This window comes from Capra hircus, chromosome 24 (genome assembly GCF_001704415.2).
Source record: "Capra hircus breed San Clemente chromosome 24, ASM170441v1, whole genome shotgun sequence".
In the NCBI taxonomy this organism is placed as follows: domain Eukaryota; kingdom Metazoa; phylum Chordata; class Mammalia; order Artiodactyla; family Bovidae; genus Capra; species Capra hircus.
This window is the reverse complement of record NC_030831.1, coordinates 49,692,996-49,711,235: the sequence shown is the minus strand read 5'-3', so window position 1 is coordinate 49,711,235 and position 18,240 is coordinate 49,692,996. Positions and strand designations below refer to the sequence as shown.

General features: G+C 54.1%; 1 protein-coding gene across 3 annotated transcripts in view; it reads left to right on the top strand.

The window, feature by feature from the left end:
• Positions 1-18,240, top strand: part of MYO5B (myosin VB) — a 340,666-nt gene that overhangs the window by 303,547 nt on the left and 18,879 nt on the right. For 2 of the 3 annotated variants that reach the window (XM_018039563.1, XM_018039564.1), the window contains 6 exons: positions 375-440; positions 2,134-2,376; positions 3,220-3,320; positions 13,442-13,640; positions 15,108-15,201; positions 16,501-16,644. In XM_018039563.1, coding sequence (XP_017895052.1) covers positions 375-440; positions 2,134-2,376; positions 3,220-3,320; positions 13,442-13,640; positions 15,108-15,201; positions 16,501-16,644 — 847 coding nt within the window. Of the gene's footprint in view, positions 1-374; positions 441-2,133; positions 2,377-3,219; positions 3,321-9,725; positions 9,804-13,441; positions 13,641-15,107; positions 15,202-16,500; positions 16,645-18,240 lie in introns of all 3 variants that reach the window. The other variant, XM_018039562.1, reaches the window with a different exon arrangement.

The following is an 18,240-nucleotide window of genomic DNA, read 5'->3' as shown; positions in this document are numbered from 1 at the left end:
CATCTGCAAGGGTCTGTTTCCAAAGGGGGTAACATTCACAGGCACCAGGGGTTAGGACCTCATATCTTTTTAGCGGACATGGTTCAACCCATAACAGTATGATATGATTTGTATTCAACCTGTAGGTGCTCATGAAGATCATGTGAACGAAGTTATGTAGGGGATGTGGGCAGGCAGGGAGGGGTTATTTATGGAGAGCTCTGTGGTGGCCTAAGGTAGGGAGCTGCACTTTGGAGGCAGAAAGGAGGCGGACACGCAGAGTGTGCTGGGTTCACGAGGAAGGGTCAAGCCCCTCCTGACCGTGGAGGGAGATCCTCCTGGGAAGCAGCCAGCCTGTGGCCCGTGCTCACCTCTCTGCCTCATTATCCACACAGGCGGAACAACCAAGCAATGACTCAGATTTGGACCAGGATGCAGATCTAGCCTACAACAGTCTGAAGGTAAGATTCTTGGAAGACAAGCTTCCTTGAACCTCCCCCCTGCAGAGGCCTGGTGATGGCCCTGGGTGGCAGCAAAGCCTCCTGAGCTCCCGTCTGTTCTAAGTGGGGCCAACAGCGCATAATTTCCTTTTCCTGCGTTTGTTTCCTCATCTTCGAAATGAAGGAAAATTTCTATGGTGGCTCAGATGGCAAAGAATCTGCCTACCATGCAGGAGCCCTGGGTTCTATCCCTGGGTCAGGAAGATCCCCTGGAGAAGGGAATGGCTACCCCTCCAGTATTCTTGCCTGGAGAAAATCCCATGAATAAGAGGAGCCTGGCAGGGTTGCAAAGAGTCAGACACGACTGAGTGACTGACAGACATCCTCCATGAAACTATGCTAATAGGAAAATTTCCCTCTATACAACACCCCCGGCCCAAAATTTGCCAGTTTTCCACACCAAACAATTCTTCAGTTCTCTGTGGACACCAACTAGGTGTCCTTCAATTAAATTCAGTTCTGTAAATTCAGCTCTGATACAAACTACTGAGAGTTAACGGAGAAATGCCCATGTGGGTAGTGGAGTGGTGGGAAGGACCCTGTACCAGCCTCGGAACTCACCTTCTCTGCTCCACGCTCAGTTTCCTCATTCATTAAGGAAAGGGGTTATGCCCAGTGATCTCCCAGCTCTGTGATCCTATGGCTCTGTAACAAGTTTGCAGGCAATACCCACTTATCCATGTTCTTGGTTTTCTCTGGGAAACTTTGAATTCCATGTATTCCAGGACCCTGTCAGCAATTTATATAAAATTATCATACCTTCAATTGCCTGACTTCATCTTAAACACAAAGTAAATATTTTGCCTTGAAATTTTAAATACATTCCAAAATTGAGTTTCATTGGTATTCATGTGTCTGTACATAGGCAATTTTTTTCTCTGCTAGCACTGGTGGTTGGTAGCTTTCTGTACGACTAAAACAATGTTCTTGGTCTGTTCTCCAAAACACCAGTCCATGTGATGCTCCTTAGAAGATAGGGCAGAGAGCCCTCTCTAGACAAATAAATTTAGGACATTGTGGTTTAGTCCCTAAGTCGTGTCTGACTCTCATGATCCCCATGGACTGTAGCCCACCAGGCTCCTCTGTCCACTGGATTTCCCAGACAAGAATCCTGGAGTGGGTTGCCGTTTCCTTTTCCAGGGGCTCTTCCAGATCCAGGGATCGAACCCAACTCTCCTGCATCGCAGGCAGATTCTTTACTGACTGAGCCACCAGGGTTAGGATATCCAGCATTTTATATCCTCTTTTGTAAAGTCAAAAAATATATTAACATATTAGGGTTCCAGGAAGTCCTGTGTTAACATGTGGAAACTTTAACCCAGCGCTTCCACAAGGAAAGATTTGGTAGCTGGATGCATCTACAGATACGAATCCCGCTGAATCACTTGGAGGAATGCAACCCTAGTAGGAATAATGTGTCGGATCCTTAGTACTGATAACTTTGGGTTGTGGGTTCAAGTCCAGGCCCCGACTTTGACCTCTTGCTGACATAGTCAGAACCTCTCTGTGGCCCGCCATTAAAATGGGAAGATTGGTCTTAGCTTCCCAGGCGGGTGAGACAGGTGATTAAGGAAAGTGGTGGAGGAGGAAGCCCTCCTGGGAAGGGTGCCCTGACCCCAGGGAGTGACGAGGGTATCCTTGGGCCGCCTCCCAGAGGCAGGAGCTGGAGTCAGAGAACAAGAAGCTGAAGAATGAGCTGAACGAGCTGAGGAAAGCCGTGGCCGACCAAGCCTCGGAGCACAGCCCGGCTGCCGCTGGCACCCCCGACAGCTACAGCCTCCTGCTGAACCAGCTCAGGTTGGCCAACGAGGAGCTGGAGGTGCGCAAGGAGGAGGTTCTCATCCTGCGGACCCAGATCGTGAGCGCCGACCAGCGTCGCCTGGCGGGCAAGGGCTCGGTGAGGAGGGGCCCGCGGGCCAGTGCGGGGAGAGGTGCTTTCCTTAGGTGTCTTCACCCGGGAGGGTCTTCAACCTACAAGACCAGAGTCTTTTGCTCTAGAGTCGCCTCTAAAAGTAGAGCAAGCTACCTGCTGTCCTCCCAGCATGACTTCACAGGAGACTTTGCTTGAAGCTTCTAGAATCTTCTGAAGTTACTCGATAGGAGCACGTTCAGAAGGAACAAGGCACAGAATCAGAGCACACCTGGGCCACAGCCTGAGCAGCTCCCCTTGGCCTGCTTTTTCACCTTAGGTCTTGTCCTTTGTTACTTACTTTGTTACCTAGATGAAGAAAGTCTTTCCTCCTCTCTTAGCCTCCCAGGGTGACAAGTCAAACGCAGCATTTGTCCCTAATGTGTCCGCCTCCTGCACAGATTGAGGAGCAGGAATGGAGGGGCCAGGGATCCCCTGGGCTGCTCTGGGCATGGGCCTAGGGTGTGATGGGGCAGGTGTGTGAGCAGCATTATTTGTGGGGAATGCCACACTGAGACAGACTTCAGCTGTGTCCTCTGCATTTTGGGAGATTTCTCCTCCAGGGACATCTTGCCTCTCTCCACCCCATTGTACCAGCCCCCCTTCTCTGCACTCACTGTCTTTCACAGCCAGGCCTTATTGCTCCCTGACTGTCCCCATGTGATTCTAAAATCCCATTCCTGCCAGGGATTAACTCCTGTTAACTGAAGTCTTCCTGGGCCTTCGTCTTTTCCCAGAGGCTCATTTTTTTCCACCTCTGTGTATGAAGTCATTTCATGACAGTTATTCGTATAACCAGAGTTCTTTCTTTCTTCATCGGGGATCTCCTAGGAGCCAAACATCAATGCCCGAACCAGTTGGCCGAACAGTGAGAAGCACGTGGATCAGGAAGATGCCATCGAGGCCTATCACGGGGTCTGCCAGACTAACAGGTAAGCCCCAGCTCTCAGTGACTGTGCCTGGGGGAGGCGGTCAGGCAGGGGCCCTGCCCAGCATGGCACGTGAGGCCCCTCCTCAGGCACTGACTGTGTGCTCAGTATTGGTTATTATAGGAGATAAGTGGGGAGGAGCGGAGTCGGTGAGTCCCATGAGCTGAAGTAGCCCACTGTTAGCAAGACTCCAGTGAACACCCCTGGAGCATCTAGAACCCAGATCCTCTGAGAAGCCCTGGGGAAGGGAGCTTCCCCAGGGAGGCTCGACAGGAGCAGAGAGAAGCCTAACCGGGAGTGACTTCCCTTATAGAAATGGGAGCAGGTGTCAAGTGAGCCCGCCTGAGTGGTAGCAGGGAGCCTGCTGCAGCTGCTTGCTGCCTAACTACCATCTTCACCAGCCCGGCTGGTGAACAAACGTGACGGTGGGCCCCGTGCCCTGTCGTTTAAGACATGGAACCCACGCCAGGCCCTGCAGAGGTTGGATGGGAGACTCTGACCACTGCCGGACTGGCTAAAATAAGATTTCCCAGGACTTCAGTAAACTGACCACCTCTGGTTCCCCTCAAGGATGAGCTACCCAGGATTAAGGCAAAAGAGAGTGGCCAAGACAGGCAGAGGACCCCGGGTGGAGCAGGGCCCTGACGGTAGCACACCCAAGCACATGAGAGGGTGCACGGGGGATCTGTCTGCTCACTGGCTCTTGAGTGACAGTGCTCAGCTTCCTTGTCTGACCTGGGGACAGTCGTAGCAGCCCGCTGCACAGGGTAACTGGGGTTAGGCGAGTTCGTCCACGCATAGCTGAGTGATGCCTGCCTGTGAAAGCGCGCCGTTAGCACAGTGTCGGGGTACCCACTGTTAGTAGCTGCGCCTCCTTCTGCCTCTCTGGGCACTTGTGTCAACTTGGGACTGGCCCTTTCCCCTGGCCACCTTTCTCTCTCCCTGAATGTTGTTGATCAGTCATTAAGCATTTATTCAAAATTGCAGGAAGCAGAAGTTGCCAGCAGGGGGCCCTGGGAGTGCGTGGAGAACACGTTGGTAGGAAAGTCACTGAATGATGTGAGGACTTCCCAGGGCTTTGATTCCCAGTCTTCTCATCTGGCTCCTCTTTGGGGCCATGAGGAATCTGAGCAGCTCAGGCCACACAACAGGCCCGCAGCTGAGTCAGGGTGGAAGGCGAAAGGCCTGATGCCCAGGCTGGGCTGCTTCCAGCCGACTGCATAGGCGATAAGAAGTTAAAGGTATTTTCGCAGGCCCCCAGGAGGAAACCATTTATTTCAAGAGAGCCATAATTCTTTTCCATAAAGGAAGGAAAGAAGAAAATGAAAGTGAATTTCTGCATGACAAGACTGCAGGCAAGATTTACTCATTTTAAATTATCTTGGGTGAAGATAAGAAATGAGATGAATAAGAAAAAGGAGCACAGATGACATTTTAAAAAATGTTTTTAAAAGAAAGAAGAAAACAAGGAGCTTGGTCCTGATGGCGGAGTGGGAATATCTTTCTGATCTCCCTTTTTATTCATCCAGATGGTTTGTCAGAGTCCCAAGTCAAGGTTTTCCCAGGGCATGCTTAATACCCTGGATTCATCTTTGCAGCAATGATAATGATGGTGATAAAATAAAAATAGCTTTACTTATATCTTAAAATAATTCCGTACCCAGCAAGCCCAGGGTACAATAGGGAACTAATAGCCTGTGAAACCAAGTTAAGTACAGAAAGGAGCCGCTGCCTCCAGGAGGGGAAGCCAGAGGAACCGGTTCTCCAAGTGCCTGGAAGTGACCTCAGTGGGTTTGTCAATCCCAGCAGTCAGGGAGGACAGCAGTGGGCAGATGGGCAGGGCTGGAGGATTGGGATGTGATTGCTGGAGCCCACCCAGCAAGCCCATCCTTTCCAGCAAAGGTGCTTTGAAGGCACAGTTGCTTTCGATCTCCTACCATTTTCCTGTGATGGAGAGTGTTCTGGCTTAAATGTAAATTGTATTATGCAGGGACAGTTGGCATGGTTGGAAAATCTGTCCTCTCCCTAGAAAAACTTACACTCGTAACACTGAATTTTTCTTAGGTTTCCAGAGAGACACACAGACACACACACACAGACACACAGACACAGACACACACACACACACACAGACACACACACACACACACAGACACACACAGACACACACACACACACCCAACCTGGTCACAGCCCCTCCAAAAGCACTGGTCCCCAGGTTCAGAACTTTTTCACTTGCTAACTTTCATAGTCTATAGAGTTACTTTTCTGATCTTTGCCAACTGTGTCTTTTGTCCTCAAATGTAGGTCGAAAAGCCAGTGTTGAGAACCTGCTCTGAGAAAAGCTGCAGGAATAGGCATAGCACGTCTGTCTCCAGACGCTCTCTCATTTCACATCTGGGGATTCGGAGAAAACCAGCATCGTTATCAGCATTTTATAAATGGCAGAACCAGAGTAAAGAGAGGGCTGGTCCATGCCCCAGAGATGGGCTGTCACAGACAGGCTGGTGTTTGGAGAGACTGTCTTTTCCGAGCTGCCTGGAGCCAAGTCCATCAGGGAGAGACGGGTCAGAGGGCTGGGAGACAGAGCTTCCTGCTGCTTTGAGGCTGGCTTCTCCTCCGGGCATTCAAGGTGGGGGGCGGGGCACAGAGCTGCAGGGGGCAGGGGTGTGGCCAGGGCTCAGACCTGGCTCCATGAACCAGTTCCCTTAGTTGCTGGCCAGTTCCACCCACACCTTGCCAAGGTGGTGGACTCAGGGTGCATTCTTGGACCCTTCCTCAGGTCCCAGGAAACCTCCTCGCAGGCCCCCTCCACCCAGCAGGTGCCGAGAAATGACTGGAGCCCTGGGCATGAGAGCAGCTTTGCCATTGCCACCTGGGCTTGGGCAGCTGGGGGGTGGGGGGGAGTTGTCACCCCCTAAGGGGCCTGTGCAGGAGAGTGGAGACCTTGTCCCACCAGGGACGGGTTTGTGCAGCCGCCTTGGGGCGGGGTGGGGCCTTGGAGTTAGGGTTCCTTTGGCCTGGAGCCCCAGCAGCTGCAAGCTCTCCTGTTGGGCAGAAGAAGAGGAACTTGATTATGCTCACAGACCCAGCTCGGCTGCTCCTGGCTGGAAGCTCTCAGCATTTTCTCTGACGTTCCCCAAACGCTCTCGGCCCTCAGCCATCAGCACAGTTTGCTATGATTCCACGGCAAACAATACCTGTCCACAAGCAGTTCCCTGCTGCATGGCCAGGCCTGTCTGCGGTCTCAACATCCCTCTCGCTTCTGGTGTTGGGGAGCCATCTCCCATTTCTCAGAGGTCCCAGAATCTCCTGGGCATTGGGGTAGAAGGTCTGGGTGGGAACTAAAGACGGAGCACAAAGCAGTCTTTGTAGAATTGGGACACCGACTGTCTCGGAGCTGGCAGGAACCGTGCCTGTTCTGTTCACAGGACAGCAGGCTCTTACACTGGACCAAGGGCTGGTGGTCAGGTCCTGGTTCCCACAGTCTCCACAGAGGCAAAGTCATATTATCCCAGGCCTTTCCTGGTGCACGACTTTACGGTTTTAGGTTGTGTAATTATAGATCTAGAAGAAACTTCCCAGATAACTCAGCTGAGCACTTTCACTTTACACCTGAAGAAACAGGCTCGGGCGTGTGGGTGGCTAGCCCAGGTAGGAGCTTGTTAGCCGAGGGGAGTGGCTGCCATGTCTTACCACCTCCCGTGTTCGGGGACTCTGCCTGCCTCTTACTCGTGTGTGTGTGTGTGTGTGTGTGGCCTTTTTGGGAACAAGGCTCAGCACAGTGAGACATATGAATATCAGTTCAGTTCAGTCGCTCAGTCGTGTCCGACTCTTTGCGACCCTGTGGACTGCAGCACGCCAGGCCTCCCTGTCCATCACCAACTCCCAGAGCTTACTCAAACTCATGTCCATTGTGCTGGTGATGCCATCCAACCATCTCATCCTCTGTCGTCCCCTTCTCCTCCCGCTTTCAATCTTGCCCAGCATCAGGAATATATAGGTTGATATTAAGTGACATCAAGGACTTATAACATTTAAGAAGTCAATTCTTGTGAGCTTGTTTGGGGTTTTCCTTCTTAAGCCACCAGGTGGCCTTCTCTCCCCAGCTCATCACCCGCCCCTGCCCAGTGGTGTGGAAGGAGGGGAGGGAGACCCCTTCATGGGAAACAAAAAATAGGCCTGTTGCTGCTGCTGCCGCTAAGTCTCTGTGCGACCCCATAGACAGCAGCCTACCAGGCTCCCCCGTCCCTGGGATTCTCCAGGCAAGAACACTGGAGTGGGTTGCCATTGCCTTTTCTGGAGCTGGTTGAGTGGTTCTTCATTTACTCATGTGTCTGACTTCCGGAGCTCAGTGGGATGACTGGGCTGCATGGTTCTCTACTCCAGTCTTTCTGCCCCATGCCTGGCCTGTTATAAGAACGAGGGATGCAACCTTCCTCACCGCAGGGCTCAGCAGCACATGTGCCCCTCTCGAGAGGGGGTCTCCTGGGAGCTGCAGGGGTGAAGGGACCCTCTGAGGCCTGGCAGCCCCTCCTCAGGGTCTGCAGAACCCAGCCAGGAAAGGACCTGAGAGCAAGGCCAGGAGACCTTGGGTTCTAGCCTGGGTGTCAGTGTCAGGCAGGTAGCCTCCCCCTTGTTGTGTCCACCCGTGTGGAGATGAGATAGTTGGGGATCTCCAGGGGCCCCTTCAGAAACAAACCCTGGGCCCACCTCTGGGCCCAACCCCACGCCGGCCGTCACTGTGCCTGGAGTTCCTGCCGGTGACCTGCCCTCTGGGTTAAAGCCACTAACACAGCAGCCACCAAAAGGCCCATGTTCAGTGTTAAGGGTTAACACCTGAGAAGGGGAAGGCCTATGCTGTTTACTGGCCCCCCTCACACAGCCCAGGCCACGTGTGGATGTGCAGGGGGAGTGAGACACACGTGTCAGCTGGGGAGGGGGCGGGGAGCTGGCATGATCTGGGGAAGCCAGGCCCGGGGGAGGGGCTGGGCCCTGAATCGGGGAGGTCCCAGGGCACACACCCAGCTGGTGGGAGGCAAGCGTGGGCAGGAAGCAGAGGCCACAGAGCCTGCCCATCACTAGTGCTCCCTCAGCTCGTTCCGGACACTGCAGAGTTGGGCCTGTGCTGGGTGTGACCAGCTATGACCGGAAGGCGGCCCACGCAAGCCCTGCCGGAGCTAGGCCCTTCCTCATGAGGAGGAGCAGGGGGGTGTGGGGGAGATGTGACAGGTAGCTGCACACCCCAGACCTCACACACATCCTGACCGACGGGGCATCCGGCGGCTGACCACGGCCAGAAATGCTCTGGGAACGACTGTCATCTCCTGAGAGTTAGGTTGCTGGTCTTGACCGCAAGCAGAGTGGACACAGCTCCCGCTTCCTGCTTCCTGCCAGGGCTCTGCCTGCTGCCCACCACCCAGTCCTGCGGGTGTTTGAGGGTCTCATGCGTGCCCTGGGGCTGGGCAGGGCTGGGGAGTCCATGCTGGGGGAGTCTGTGACACGTGCCTCCCTTCTTGGAGCTGCCTGGCCAGCATTGAGGAAACACAGGGCACGCAGAGAGGACAAAGAGCTAGAAAGTCAGAAACATTGCCCTCCTGCTTTTCCAGCTGAGTAAACCGGAGCGATGCAGTCCGGTCCCAAGGTCAAGGGGAGAAAGTTCACTACTCACGATGCCGGTCGCAAAGTTGCTGTTAGTGGTTTCTTGATGCCAGACTGCAGGGAGGACAGGAGTTGAGATGAGTTAATACTTTCGTGCCCTTGAGAAGTGACAGGAAGGGGATGCACGCTGACACACAGGCAGGATAGGTCGTCTCCTCCCCAGTCCTCGTGGAGCCGGGGTCCCGGCGGCTGTGGCCCTGTGGCTCCGTGGATCTGACACCCGGGAGGCCACCACCCCCGCCCCGCATAGTCAGCCTACGCTCGTCGCCTGCACCGTCCACCCCGCGTGGGTCCTCTCCTCCCTGCCCTGTTGCCTGGCCTCCCCGACTTGCGCTTGCTTTTCCTGGTCATTCTGGTAGAGGGAGGGGCGATGAGGGAGCCCCCGGGAATGCCTCCACCCAGCCCGTGCTGCTGCAGTTCACAGAGTCTTCGGAACAGGTCCACCCTCTTACTCTGCCTTCAGCAGTGGGCCTTCCGGCCTGGAGCAATCAGAGGCCTCACGGGAGGGCGCGGGAGCCCACTCTCAGCACAGTGACTGGAAGCTGGGAGACTGGAGGGAGATGATGTTTGCAGGAGCCCAGATGCTGGTGATGTGAGGGGTAGGAGGGGGACTGGGCATTCTGGAACCTTCCCTCCTGCCTTTCCAAGCCTGGCTGCCCTTGTTTCCCTTTCCCTAGCCCTCTACTGCTCTCTCTCTCTCTTCCCCGTCTACACTGGATGCCCTGTTTTTCTGTCCTTTATTTCTAGCAAGACTGAGGATTGGGGCTACTTGAATGAAGATGGAGAGCTCGGCTTGGCCTACCAAGGCCTAAAGCAAGTTGCCAGGTCAAACGTGTGTCTTTCTTCCTGTGTCTGCTGTTCTGCCTGCCATGTCTATGCTTGATTATTTTACAGCTGGAGGGGATGCAAGGGTACAGTACACTGGAGCGGGGCAGGGCAGGGAGGAGTGTCGGAGGGAAGCCCCTTGCATCGCTGTCTGTCACATTGTGTGGAGGCTGCTTGTTTACCTCACAGACAATAACTCTTAATGGCTCACGGGAACCTTGAAAACCACCCGGCCCAGCTCCCTCCCTCTGTGGGTGAAGGAACAGACAGGGTTAGTTAACCTGCTTAGCAGGCTCTCAGGTCTCTAGAATGGTGGAAATTTAATTCTGGGGTTCCTGAGTCTGTGCTGCTTCCGTGCTCCATTTTGACCATCCTGCGTGCAGATCAGCCTAGAGCCCCAGCTACATCTGTGCTGCTGGCCCAGCTCGGGGCAGCCTGCCCTCCAGTACACGTGATGGTCCCCATGGTGGTAACTGCTCGGAGCTCACTAGAGCTGAGTGGCCCGGCCCCAGTGTGCTGCGGTGTCATTGGGTCTGACCTCATGCCTGTGGGATGAGGACCCTGGGGCTTGCAGGGAGTGAGGAACTTGCTGCCTACAAGGAAGATCCGGAATGTGGACCTGGTTCCATTTGCTACCAGAGTCTAAATCCGGCCCTTTGGCCATCAGCCCTAAGCAGCCTAGCACAGGAGATTAGACAAACCTAGACAGTGTAATTAAATAAGCAAAGACATCACTTTGCCAACAAAGGTCTGTGTTAGTCAAACCTATGGTTTTTCCAGTAGTCGTGTATGGATGTGAGAGTTGGACTATAAAGAAAGCTGAGCGCTGAAGAATTGATGCTTTTAAAGTGTGGTGTTGGAGAAGACTCTTGAGAGTCCCTTGGACAGCAAGGAGATCAAACCAGTCAATCCTATAGGAAATCAGTCCTAGAATATCCATTGGAAGGCCTGATGCTGAAGCTCCAATATTTTGGCCACCTGACGCGAACAGCTGACTCATTGGAAAAGACCCTGATGCGGGGGAAAATTGAAGGCGGGAGGAGAAGGGGATGACAGAGGATGAGATGGTTGAATGGCATCACTGACTCGATGGACATGAGTTTGAGCAAGCTTCAGGAGTTGGTGATGGACAGGGAGGCCTGGCACGCTGCAGTCCATGGGGTCGCAAAGAGTCAGACACGACTGAGTGACTGAACTGAGCTGATGTGAAAAGCCAACTCATTGGAAGAGACCCTGATGCTGGGAAAGACTGAAGGCAGGAGGAGAAGGGGGTGGCAGAGGATGAGATGGTTGGATGGCATCACCGATTCAATGGACATGAATTTGGGCAAATTCCAGGAAATGGTGAGGGACAGGGAGGACAGGAGGTGCTGCAGGGCACCAGTTCACAAAGAGGCAGACATGACTCAGCAACAGAGCACCAACAGGAGCACAGCCCGCCCGTCATGTCCCGCGTCTGCGGCCAGCACATGGCTGCTCAGGGCTTTGGCACAGCATCACACACCTGAGACTGCCAACAGCAGAGGGGGCGGAGGTCCTCAGGCTTGTTTCCCAGAAGAGAAAACAGGCTCAGCGAGGTGGGGTGAGGGCCATGCCGGCACCCTTGGCCTGATGCTGGCAGAGCTGGGCCAGGAACCTAGGGCCTCGAGCGCCGTCTTCCGAGCTCTGCCTGCCAAGGACGTCTCCGAGGTCCTGGAGCAGCACCAAGAGCCTCTCTTATTGGCAAAAGAAAGTTCAGGTCAGCTGGCTCTCGCAGCCGTGTGTCTCCTGGCTATGGGTTCAAACTTGGCCCCACCTGTGAGCCACGTGACGTCTGGCTCCGTTTTCTCACTGGTAGAATGTGGATCAGAATCAGACCTTCCTTCTCAGGTTGTTGTCAGGAATAGATGCAGGTGACGCACTCTGTACACACACCTGGCGTGGAGGAAGCACGGAATAAATACTAGCTGCTGCTTGTATTATAACAGCTATTTTGGAGTAAGATCAAATTCCTGCCCCATCTAGATGTTTGCTTTATTTTGGTTTGGGAGCGGAAATCGGATGTGCTTTGATATGTAATGAATTTATTAATCAAGCGAAGAAGGCACAGCCCGATGATGCGTCAGGACACCTGCCCAACCTGCCCTGGGACATGGCCTCAGACCTGTCTTGGGTTTAGTGGTCTCACCTGCCAGATGAGGTGGCCAGCCTGGGGCTGGGGCAGAGGTTCTCAGGCCTTGCACAGAACCCTGGCAGTAAGCTCACTCACAGCACAAAGTGGGAACTGATCGTTTGGGTAGAGTTCCTAGAACCCGAGCATTCTAGTCTATTTCTCTCATTAAATTTATAGCTTGCTGGTGATTACTTTCAGTTTATCGTAAGCCAAGATGGGATGTTATCTAAATATTGTGTGTCCCCCTAAAAGTGCTGGCTTAATTGCCAAATTATTTTCCACAAAACCCTCATTATTGCTTTCCTTTGGTGATGAGTGAGTGACTCGGTTGTCCCTCCGTCATCCCTTCGTTCATTTGTGTCACTTTGCTGAGCTGGCCCCCAGAGCCTAGCATTGCCCCTGATGCTGCTGTGGAGCTGACCGGACATGCGGCTCTGTCCACCTGGGACTTTACAGTGGAGACGTTCCCCTTTCTCTCGCTCCCTACCCCCTTGGGGCCGTTAGCACCTCCCAGACTGACCGCAGAAATAGCAGAATCATATGGTACTTCCAGTCATCATCTTTATCTGCATCCCAGGAAGAGGATGGCCCCAGTCGGGAGGCGTTTGATGAAAGTTTCTTTAAATTGTTAAGCCTGGGAAGATAGCGGCATAGTCACAAAATCAGTAATTAACCTCTTAATGAGGATGCTGCTTCAGAGCCTTCCTTAATTCCTGGCCTTGCAGATGAAATGGGGGGTCTCCCAGAATTGTCCCGACTGTCTCCCAGAACTTCTCCCCCACCTTCCCCAGATCTTCTCTAGGTGTTTCTGCCACTTGTCATGACAGCGGTGGATCTTAAACCTCCCCCTGGTCGTTTGCAACTAGTCTTGTTTGGACTGTGGAAAAATGTGTATAAAAGGCCAGAGATGAAGTGGGTGGGGTGGGTGGGTGGTCATAGTGGTTAGATAAATAAAAAGAATTAAAAAAAATAAAAAGAGATCTAATACTTTGCCTTTCTCAAACTTGCAGAGAACCTTCTAAAGGGGAGATATGCAAGTAATACAGTTAGTTCCGTCTACCAGAGTTTGGTCTTAGCGAGGAGATTCTTGTGAACTTCGGGGCAGATATTGATGCTTTTATTGGAAAGATGCTCTAAGAAATGTATTTCTGCTGATCTCTTGACATGGAGACAGTCTCTCAACCCCAGACCAGCAGACTGTGCTCAAGAGTGAAGGATGAGGGGATGAGAGTGGTGGCGAGAAAGGCCTGCGGTCAGGGGTGCTGTGTTGGACCTTGATTCCCTGTCCTGCAAGAGGAAGGCTGGTCTGCTTGCCTGCCCAGCCCCGCGGCCATGCTTCCCGCCCCCGCCCCGTGTCCATCCCCCGTGGGTCTCATGCAATTGCTGCTGCTACTGTGTCCCTGCTTGGCTGCTCCCCGTTGCGTGTCACTCTGGGGGCACAGACTCCAGCCCCGCCTGTCATCTGTCCTCCTTCCTCCGGGTGCAGGTTGCTGGAGGCACAGCTGCAGGCCCAGAGCCGCGAGCACGAGGAGGAGGTGGACAATCTCAAGGCCCAGCTGGAGGCCCTGAAGGAGGAGATGGACAGGCAGCAGCAGACCTTCTGCCAGACCCTGCTGCTCTCCCCAGAGGCCCAGGTGGAGTTCGGCATCCAGCAGGAGATGTCCCAGCTCACCAACGAGAACCTGGTGAGTCCTCTCACCATGCAGGTCCCAGCCCTGGGAAGTCACATTCTCAAAGCAAAGGGGACCAGCAGTGGCCTTTCACCAGACAGACAACATTCATGTCTTTGGCCCTATGGCAGGAACAGAGAGAGTCTAGAACTCCCCTGTCAGCAAGAATGCGGAGCTGTTTTGTCTGTCTGTTAACATGTAACTAGCCTCCTGAAAATTTAGCAGCCCTTCTGGAAGAGCTTCCAGGTCGTGCAGGTCAGGAATTCTGGCAGGGCCTGGTGAGGGCGGCTCAGCTCTGCTCCACTGTGGTTGGAGGAGGCCGGAGGATGCAAGGCCTCCCCCAAGTCCCAGGCCTGAGGCCTCGGTTCCCCTCCCGGGGTGTGCTCTCTGCTGTTTACATGGCAACTGACTTCCAAGAGGACGAGGGGGAGGCCTCTTAAGATCTAGTTCCAGAACTGGCCCAGGGTCACTTCTGCCACCTTCTGTGGACCAGGGCAGCTCTAGGCAGATTGAGTGGTGGGGGCGGACTCCCCCCTCTTGCTCGGAGGGGCAGTGAGGGGAGTGGTCGGTGGCCATCCTGGCAGACAGTCATCAAATGAGCTGGGACAAAGGCCAGAGAAATGAGTCTCTGTTCTCAGAGAGCTCAGGCAGGTAGTGGAAGCAAGATGAAAAAAAAGAAGAGGAGAAATAAGACGGTGTTTCCAAAAACCCGATTTTACATGGAAATAACAAATATTACAGAAAAAGGGTTGTGGGGGAGGCTTGAAATGAGGCAGGAGGTGTGAAAGAGATGTCGCCCCTGCCTATGGGCAGAGAGGAGGAGGAGAAGGAGGGAGGAGCCCGGATGTCTTCCAAGGCTCCACAGTTGCATCGCTGTTGTGTCACAGAGTCCGTAATGGTCACGGAGCTCCCTTCGGGGACAGGGTGACATTAATGCAGTGCTGGGTCCCAGGGGCTGATTCCCCACTGGGGCCTTGGCTGCTAGGAGTGTGGCAGCCCCTGAGGGGCCCCAGCCAAGGGCCTGTTTTGCTTCTGGGCCCCAGGTAACCTCGCTGGCCTGCGGGCTTGTCCAGCAGATGCCACTCCAAGGCACTCTGGTGCCTTCACCTGTCCATTCCCTCCCCAGGGCACTGCCCAGCCACCTGGGGCCCTGGAGGCTGAGGGTCTCCTGGGTGTTGCCGTGACAACCGGAGGAGGCAAGGCCTAGAGGACTGAGGCTCAGGCAGGGTGCCAGGTGGCCTTTGCAGGGAGGAGACTGCCATCTGGACTGAGAATGCTCTGACCCATCCCCTGCTTTGTGGGTCCAGACCGGGAAGCAGCGGGGGTGGGAGGTGGGGGAATTCCTACTGGAGCTGGGGCCTGGCTTCCTCATTGGCGGCCTGGCTCTCCAGGTGCCAGGACCACCACCCATGCCCCGCTCTGCCCCACCCTCCAGGGCGGGATTAGATGTGTTCTAATCACACTGCTTTCTTCTGCTTTTAGGACCTTAAAGAGTTAGTTGAGAAGCTGGAGAAGAACGAGAGGAAGCTCAAAAAGCAACTGAAGATTTACATGAAGAAGGTCCAGGACCTGGAAGGTAGGGTGTGAGTGCGGTGTGAGTAGGTGTGTGTGTGTCGTGAGGCACCGGTGTGCTCAGCCCCGCTCAGGGAGGGGCCTGCCTGCCCCGCCCCAGACAAGTCACTTGCTCTACTTGTTGCTGCCCCCGCCCAGGGCAGGCACAAGACAGACTTGCGGAGACCGCAGGAGCTCACCCAGTCTCATTTTGCTGGAATCTTCACCCACAAACACAAACTTAGCAAGTGTTCGGGTGCTGACTCCAAGCTGTGCAGAAAGGGGACATTGCCTCATGGACCTGCCTTCGAAGGGTTACAGCTGGAAGGCAAAACTTTCTAGTTCGAAAGATCGCTCCGTAACATGAAGCCAGAAATCACGGGGCCCCCCTCCGTGCTCTAGTAGTCAGGGAGCGAGGCCAGTTCCCTGGGTAAATGTCCCACCTGGCATTTGGCCCAGAGAAGTCAGGGAGAGACTTAAGTGGATCTTCCAGAAACACCCAGAATGTTCTTTCTCTGACTCCCTGCTGTAGGTCTGATCATATCATTCTCCACCCCTCTTTGCACATCCCGCCTTCCTGGGAACCCTCCTCTGGTCCCCTCACCACGTGGGATGCAACCCCCCTTCCACTCCTTCCACCTGAGCTCAGGAGTCACATGCTCGGGGTCCAGTCCCCTCGTTCACTCCTAACACCACGTGCCTACCAGGCACGTTCCCATCACAGGGGTCACTTTGTTTAATCACCCGCTGACATCCACCTGCTGCTCTTAGATGAAGCCCTAGGAAGGCAGGACCATGTCTTGTTCAGCTTTGAGCTGTCGCCCCTCATACCCCGCGTGCCCCTCCCCGTCTTTGGATTTCTCTTTTCTGTTCCTAGACTTCTCAGTCTCCCGGTCACTTGGACATTTTCTTCTCTCCCTTCCTCCTCCTTCCCTTCACCCTCCCTCTTCCCTTCCGATTCCCTCCTCCCCTCCCGCCTTTCTCATTGCTGGGAGAAGTGGGGAGAAGCAGCCCCCCAGCAGAATGGTTGTACATCCTGCGCCTGCATCCTTCCCATGTTCTCTCTGGTCCACAGCCCACCCTCTGCCGTTCTGGGTGTTTCCCGGCCCCTCTCCTGAGTGGATCCGGTGCCCAGTGCTCAGGTCTCCTTTGTCACACGTGTGACCCAGACTAGGGCAGACCATGTACGGAGTGTGGGAGGCCAGCAAACCCAGAACCCTGGGGCCCAGACCCCGGCCCGAACCCTGCCCACCCAAGATGCCCGGCCCCTGGGCCTGAGCCTGGAGATCTCTCAGTTCGTGTTCCTTCCCTCTGCCCTGCTCAGCTGCCCAAGCCTTGGCCCAGAGCGAGAGGAAGCGGCACGAGCTCAACAGGCAGGTCACCGTGCAGCGGAAGGAGAAGGACTTCCAGGGCATGCTGGAGTACCACAAGGAGGACGAGGCCCTGCTCATTCGGAATCTGGTGACAGGTCAGCCCCGCCTCCCGTCCACCTCCTGTGCAATCCGCACCCCACGGACACCCCCACCCACTTTCACCCGCCCCCTCGAGCTGCTGTGTTTCTGAAGAGCTCCCAGGCGAGGCTGATGCTGGGGTTAGTGTGTGGGCTGCCCCCAGACTGCGTTTTGTGGGGGCACCCACAGGGCTCTTGGGAGCTGCTTTCCTCGCCACCCTGGGCCTGGTTTGCCAGTTGTACCAGCTCCGACCCCTCTGGTCTCACACCCCCACCTGGCTTCACCAGGCCTGATGTCCTGCTCTGCGCTCAGCCCACGTCAGCAGCCGTCTGTCTGCAGGGCCAGCAGGGAGAGCCTGGGCCGGAACCAGGGGGTCTTTGGAGGCCTGGTTCTCTGGCCCCCGAGCTGCTAGCTCCTCTCTCTGGTGCCTGAGTCCTCCCGTCTGTAAGACTTGAAATATGACAGAGGTCAAAGTGCTGTGCTGAATTGTTCGAATGTGAGGAACTCAAAGAGACGGAAGAACAGAGCGTGATTTCAGCCTGGCACAGGTTTTGATTCAGCTCTTCATTTGGGGTGTTTTTAGTAGCTAAGTATTTTGCTCTTTTTATAAAGGTTAATTTCCCCTACCACCCTTACAATTGCCTGACAACTAAATGTGACGTAAGTTCACCTTAAACAGGCTGTGTCTTGTTCAAGTGCCATTAGGAAAGAACCTTTAATCTCGGATGAATGAAACTCAGCGCTCGCAGCATCAGAGTGAAACAGAATAATACTGGTGGAGGGAGTAACACTGGCTGCTTGTGCCAGCCGACAGGCAGCTTCCCACGCTCATCGCTCAGGTGGCCCCAGGCCTGCGCACAGCACTTGGCCACCTTCCCTCTAAATGACTTCCCACATGAACTGGGGGAGGATTTCACTGACGGCAGCTCAGGTCCCCAGCGCTGGCTATTCTGTGGATGATGACGAAAAGTAGAGACATGGTCCCCACCCCCAAGACACTGCCATTTAGCTGCTGCAGGATCCCAAATCACAGTGAAAAGTTCCAAGGCAGGAGAAGCTATTTGCAGTTTGCATAGGGGTCAGGCTCAAAGCCAAAAGGTTTAGATTAGAAGTCTTAAAAAAAGCACATTTTTTTTTTCTGGAAAGATGTTATTGGCTTTCTAATTAGAGCCAAGGGCCAGTCTGCAGTCAACTGTTGAGCCTATGAGATGCCCAAATGTTAACCAGGTATCAGAGTATTATGGCCTGTAGGTGTATATTTGAGATCAAGTACCCCCTGGAGATGGGGAAACAGTGGAAACAATGTCAGACTTTATTTTTGGGGGCTCCAAAATCACTGCAGATGGTGACTGCAGCCGTGAAATTAAAGACGCTTACTTCTTGGAAGAAAAGTTATGACCAACCTAGATAGCATATTGAAAAGCAGAGACATTACTTTGCCAACAAAGGTCCGTCTAGTCAAGGCTATGGTTTTCCCAGTGGTCATGTATGGATGGGAAAGTTGGACTGTGAAGAAAGCTGAGCGCCAAAGAATTGATGCTTTTGAACTATGGTGTTGGAGAAGACTCCTGAGAGTCCCTTGGACTGCAAGGAGATCCAACGAGTCCATCCCA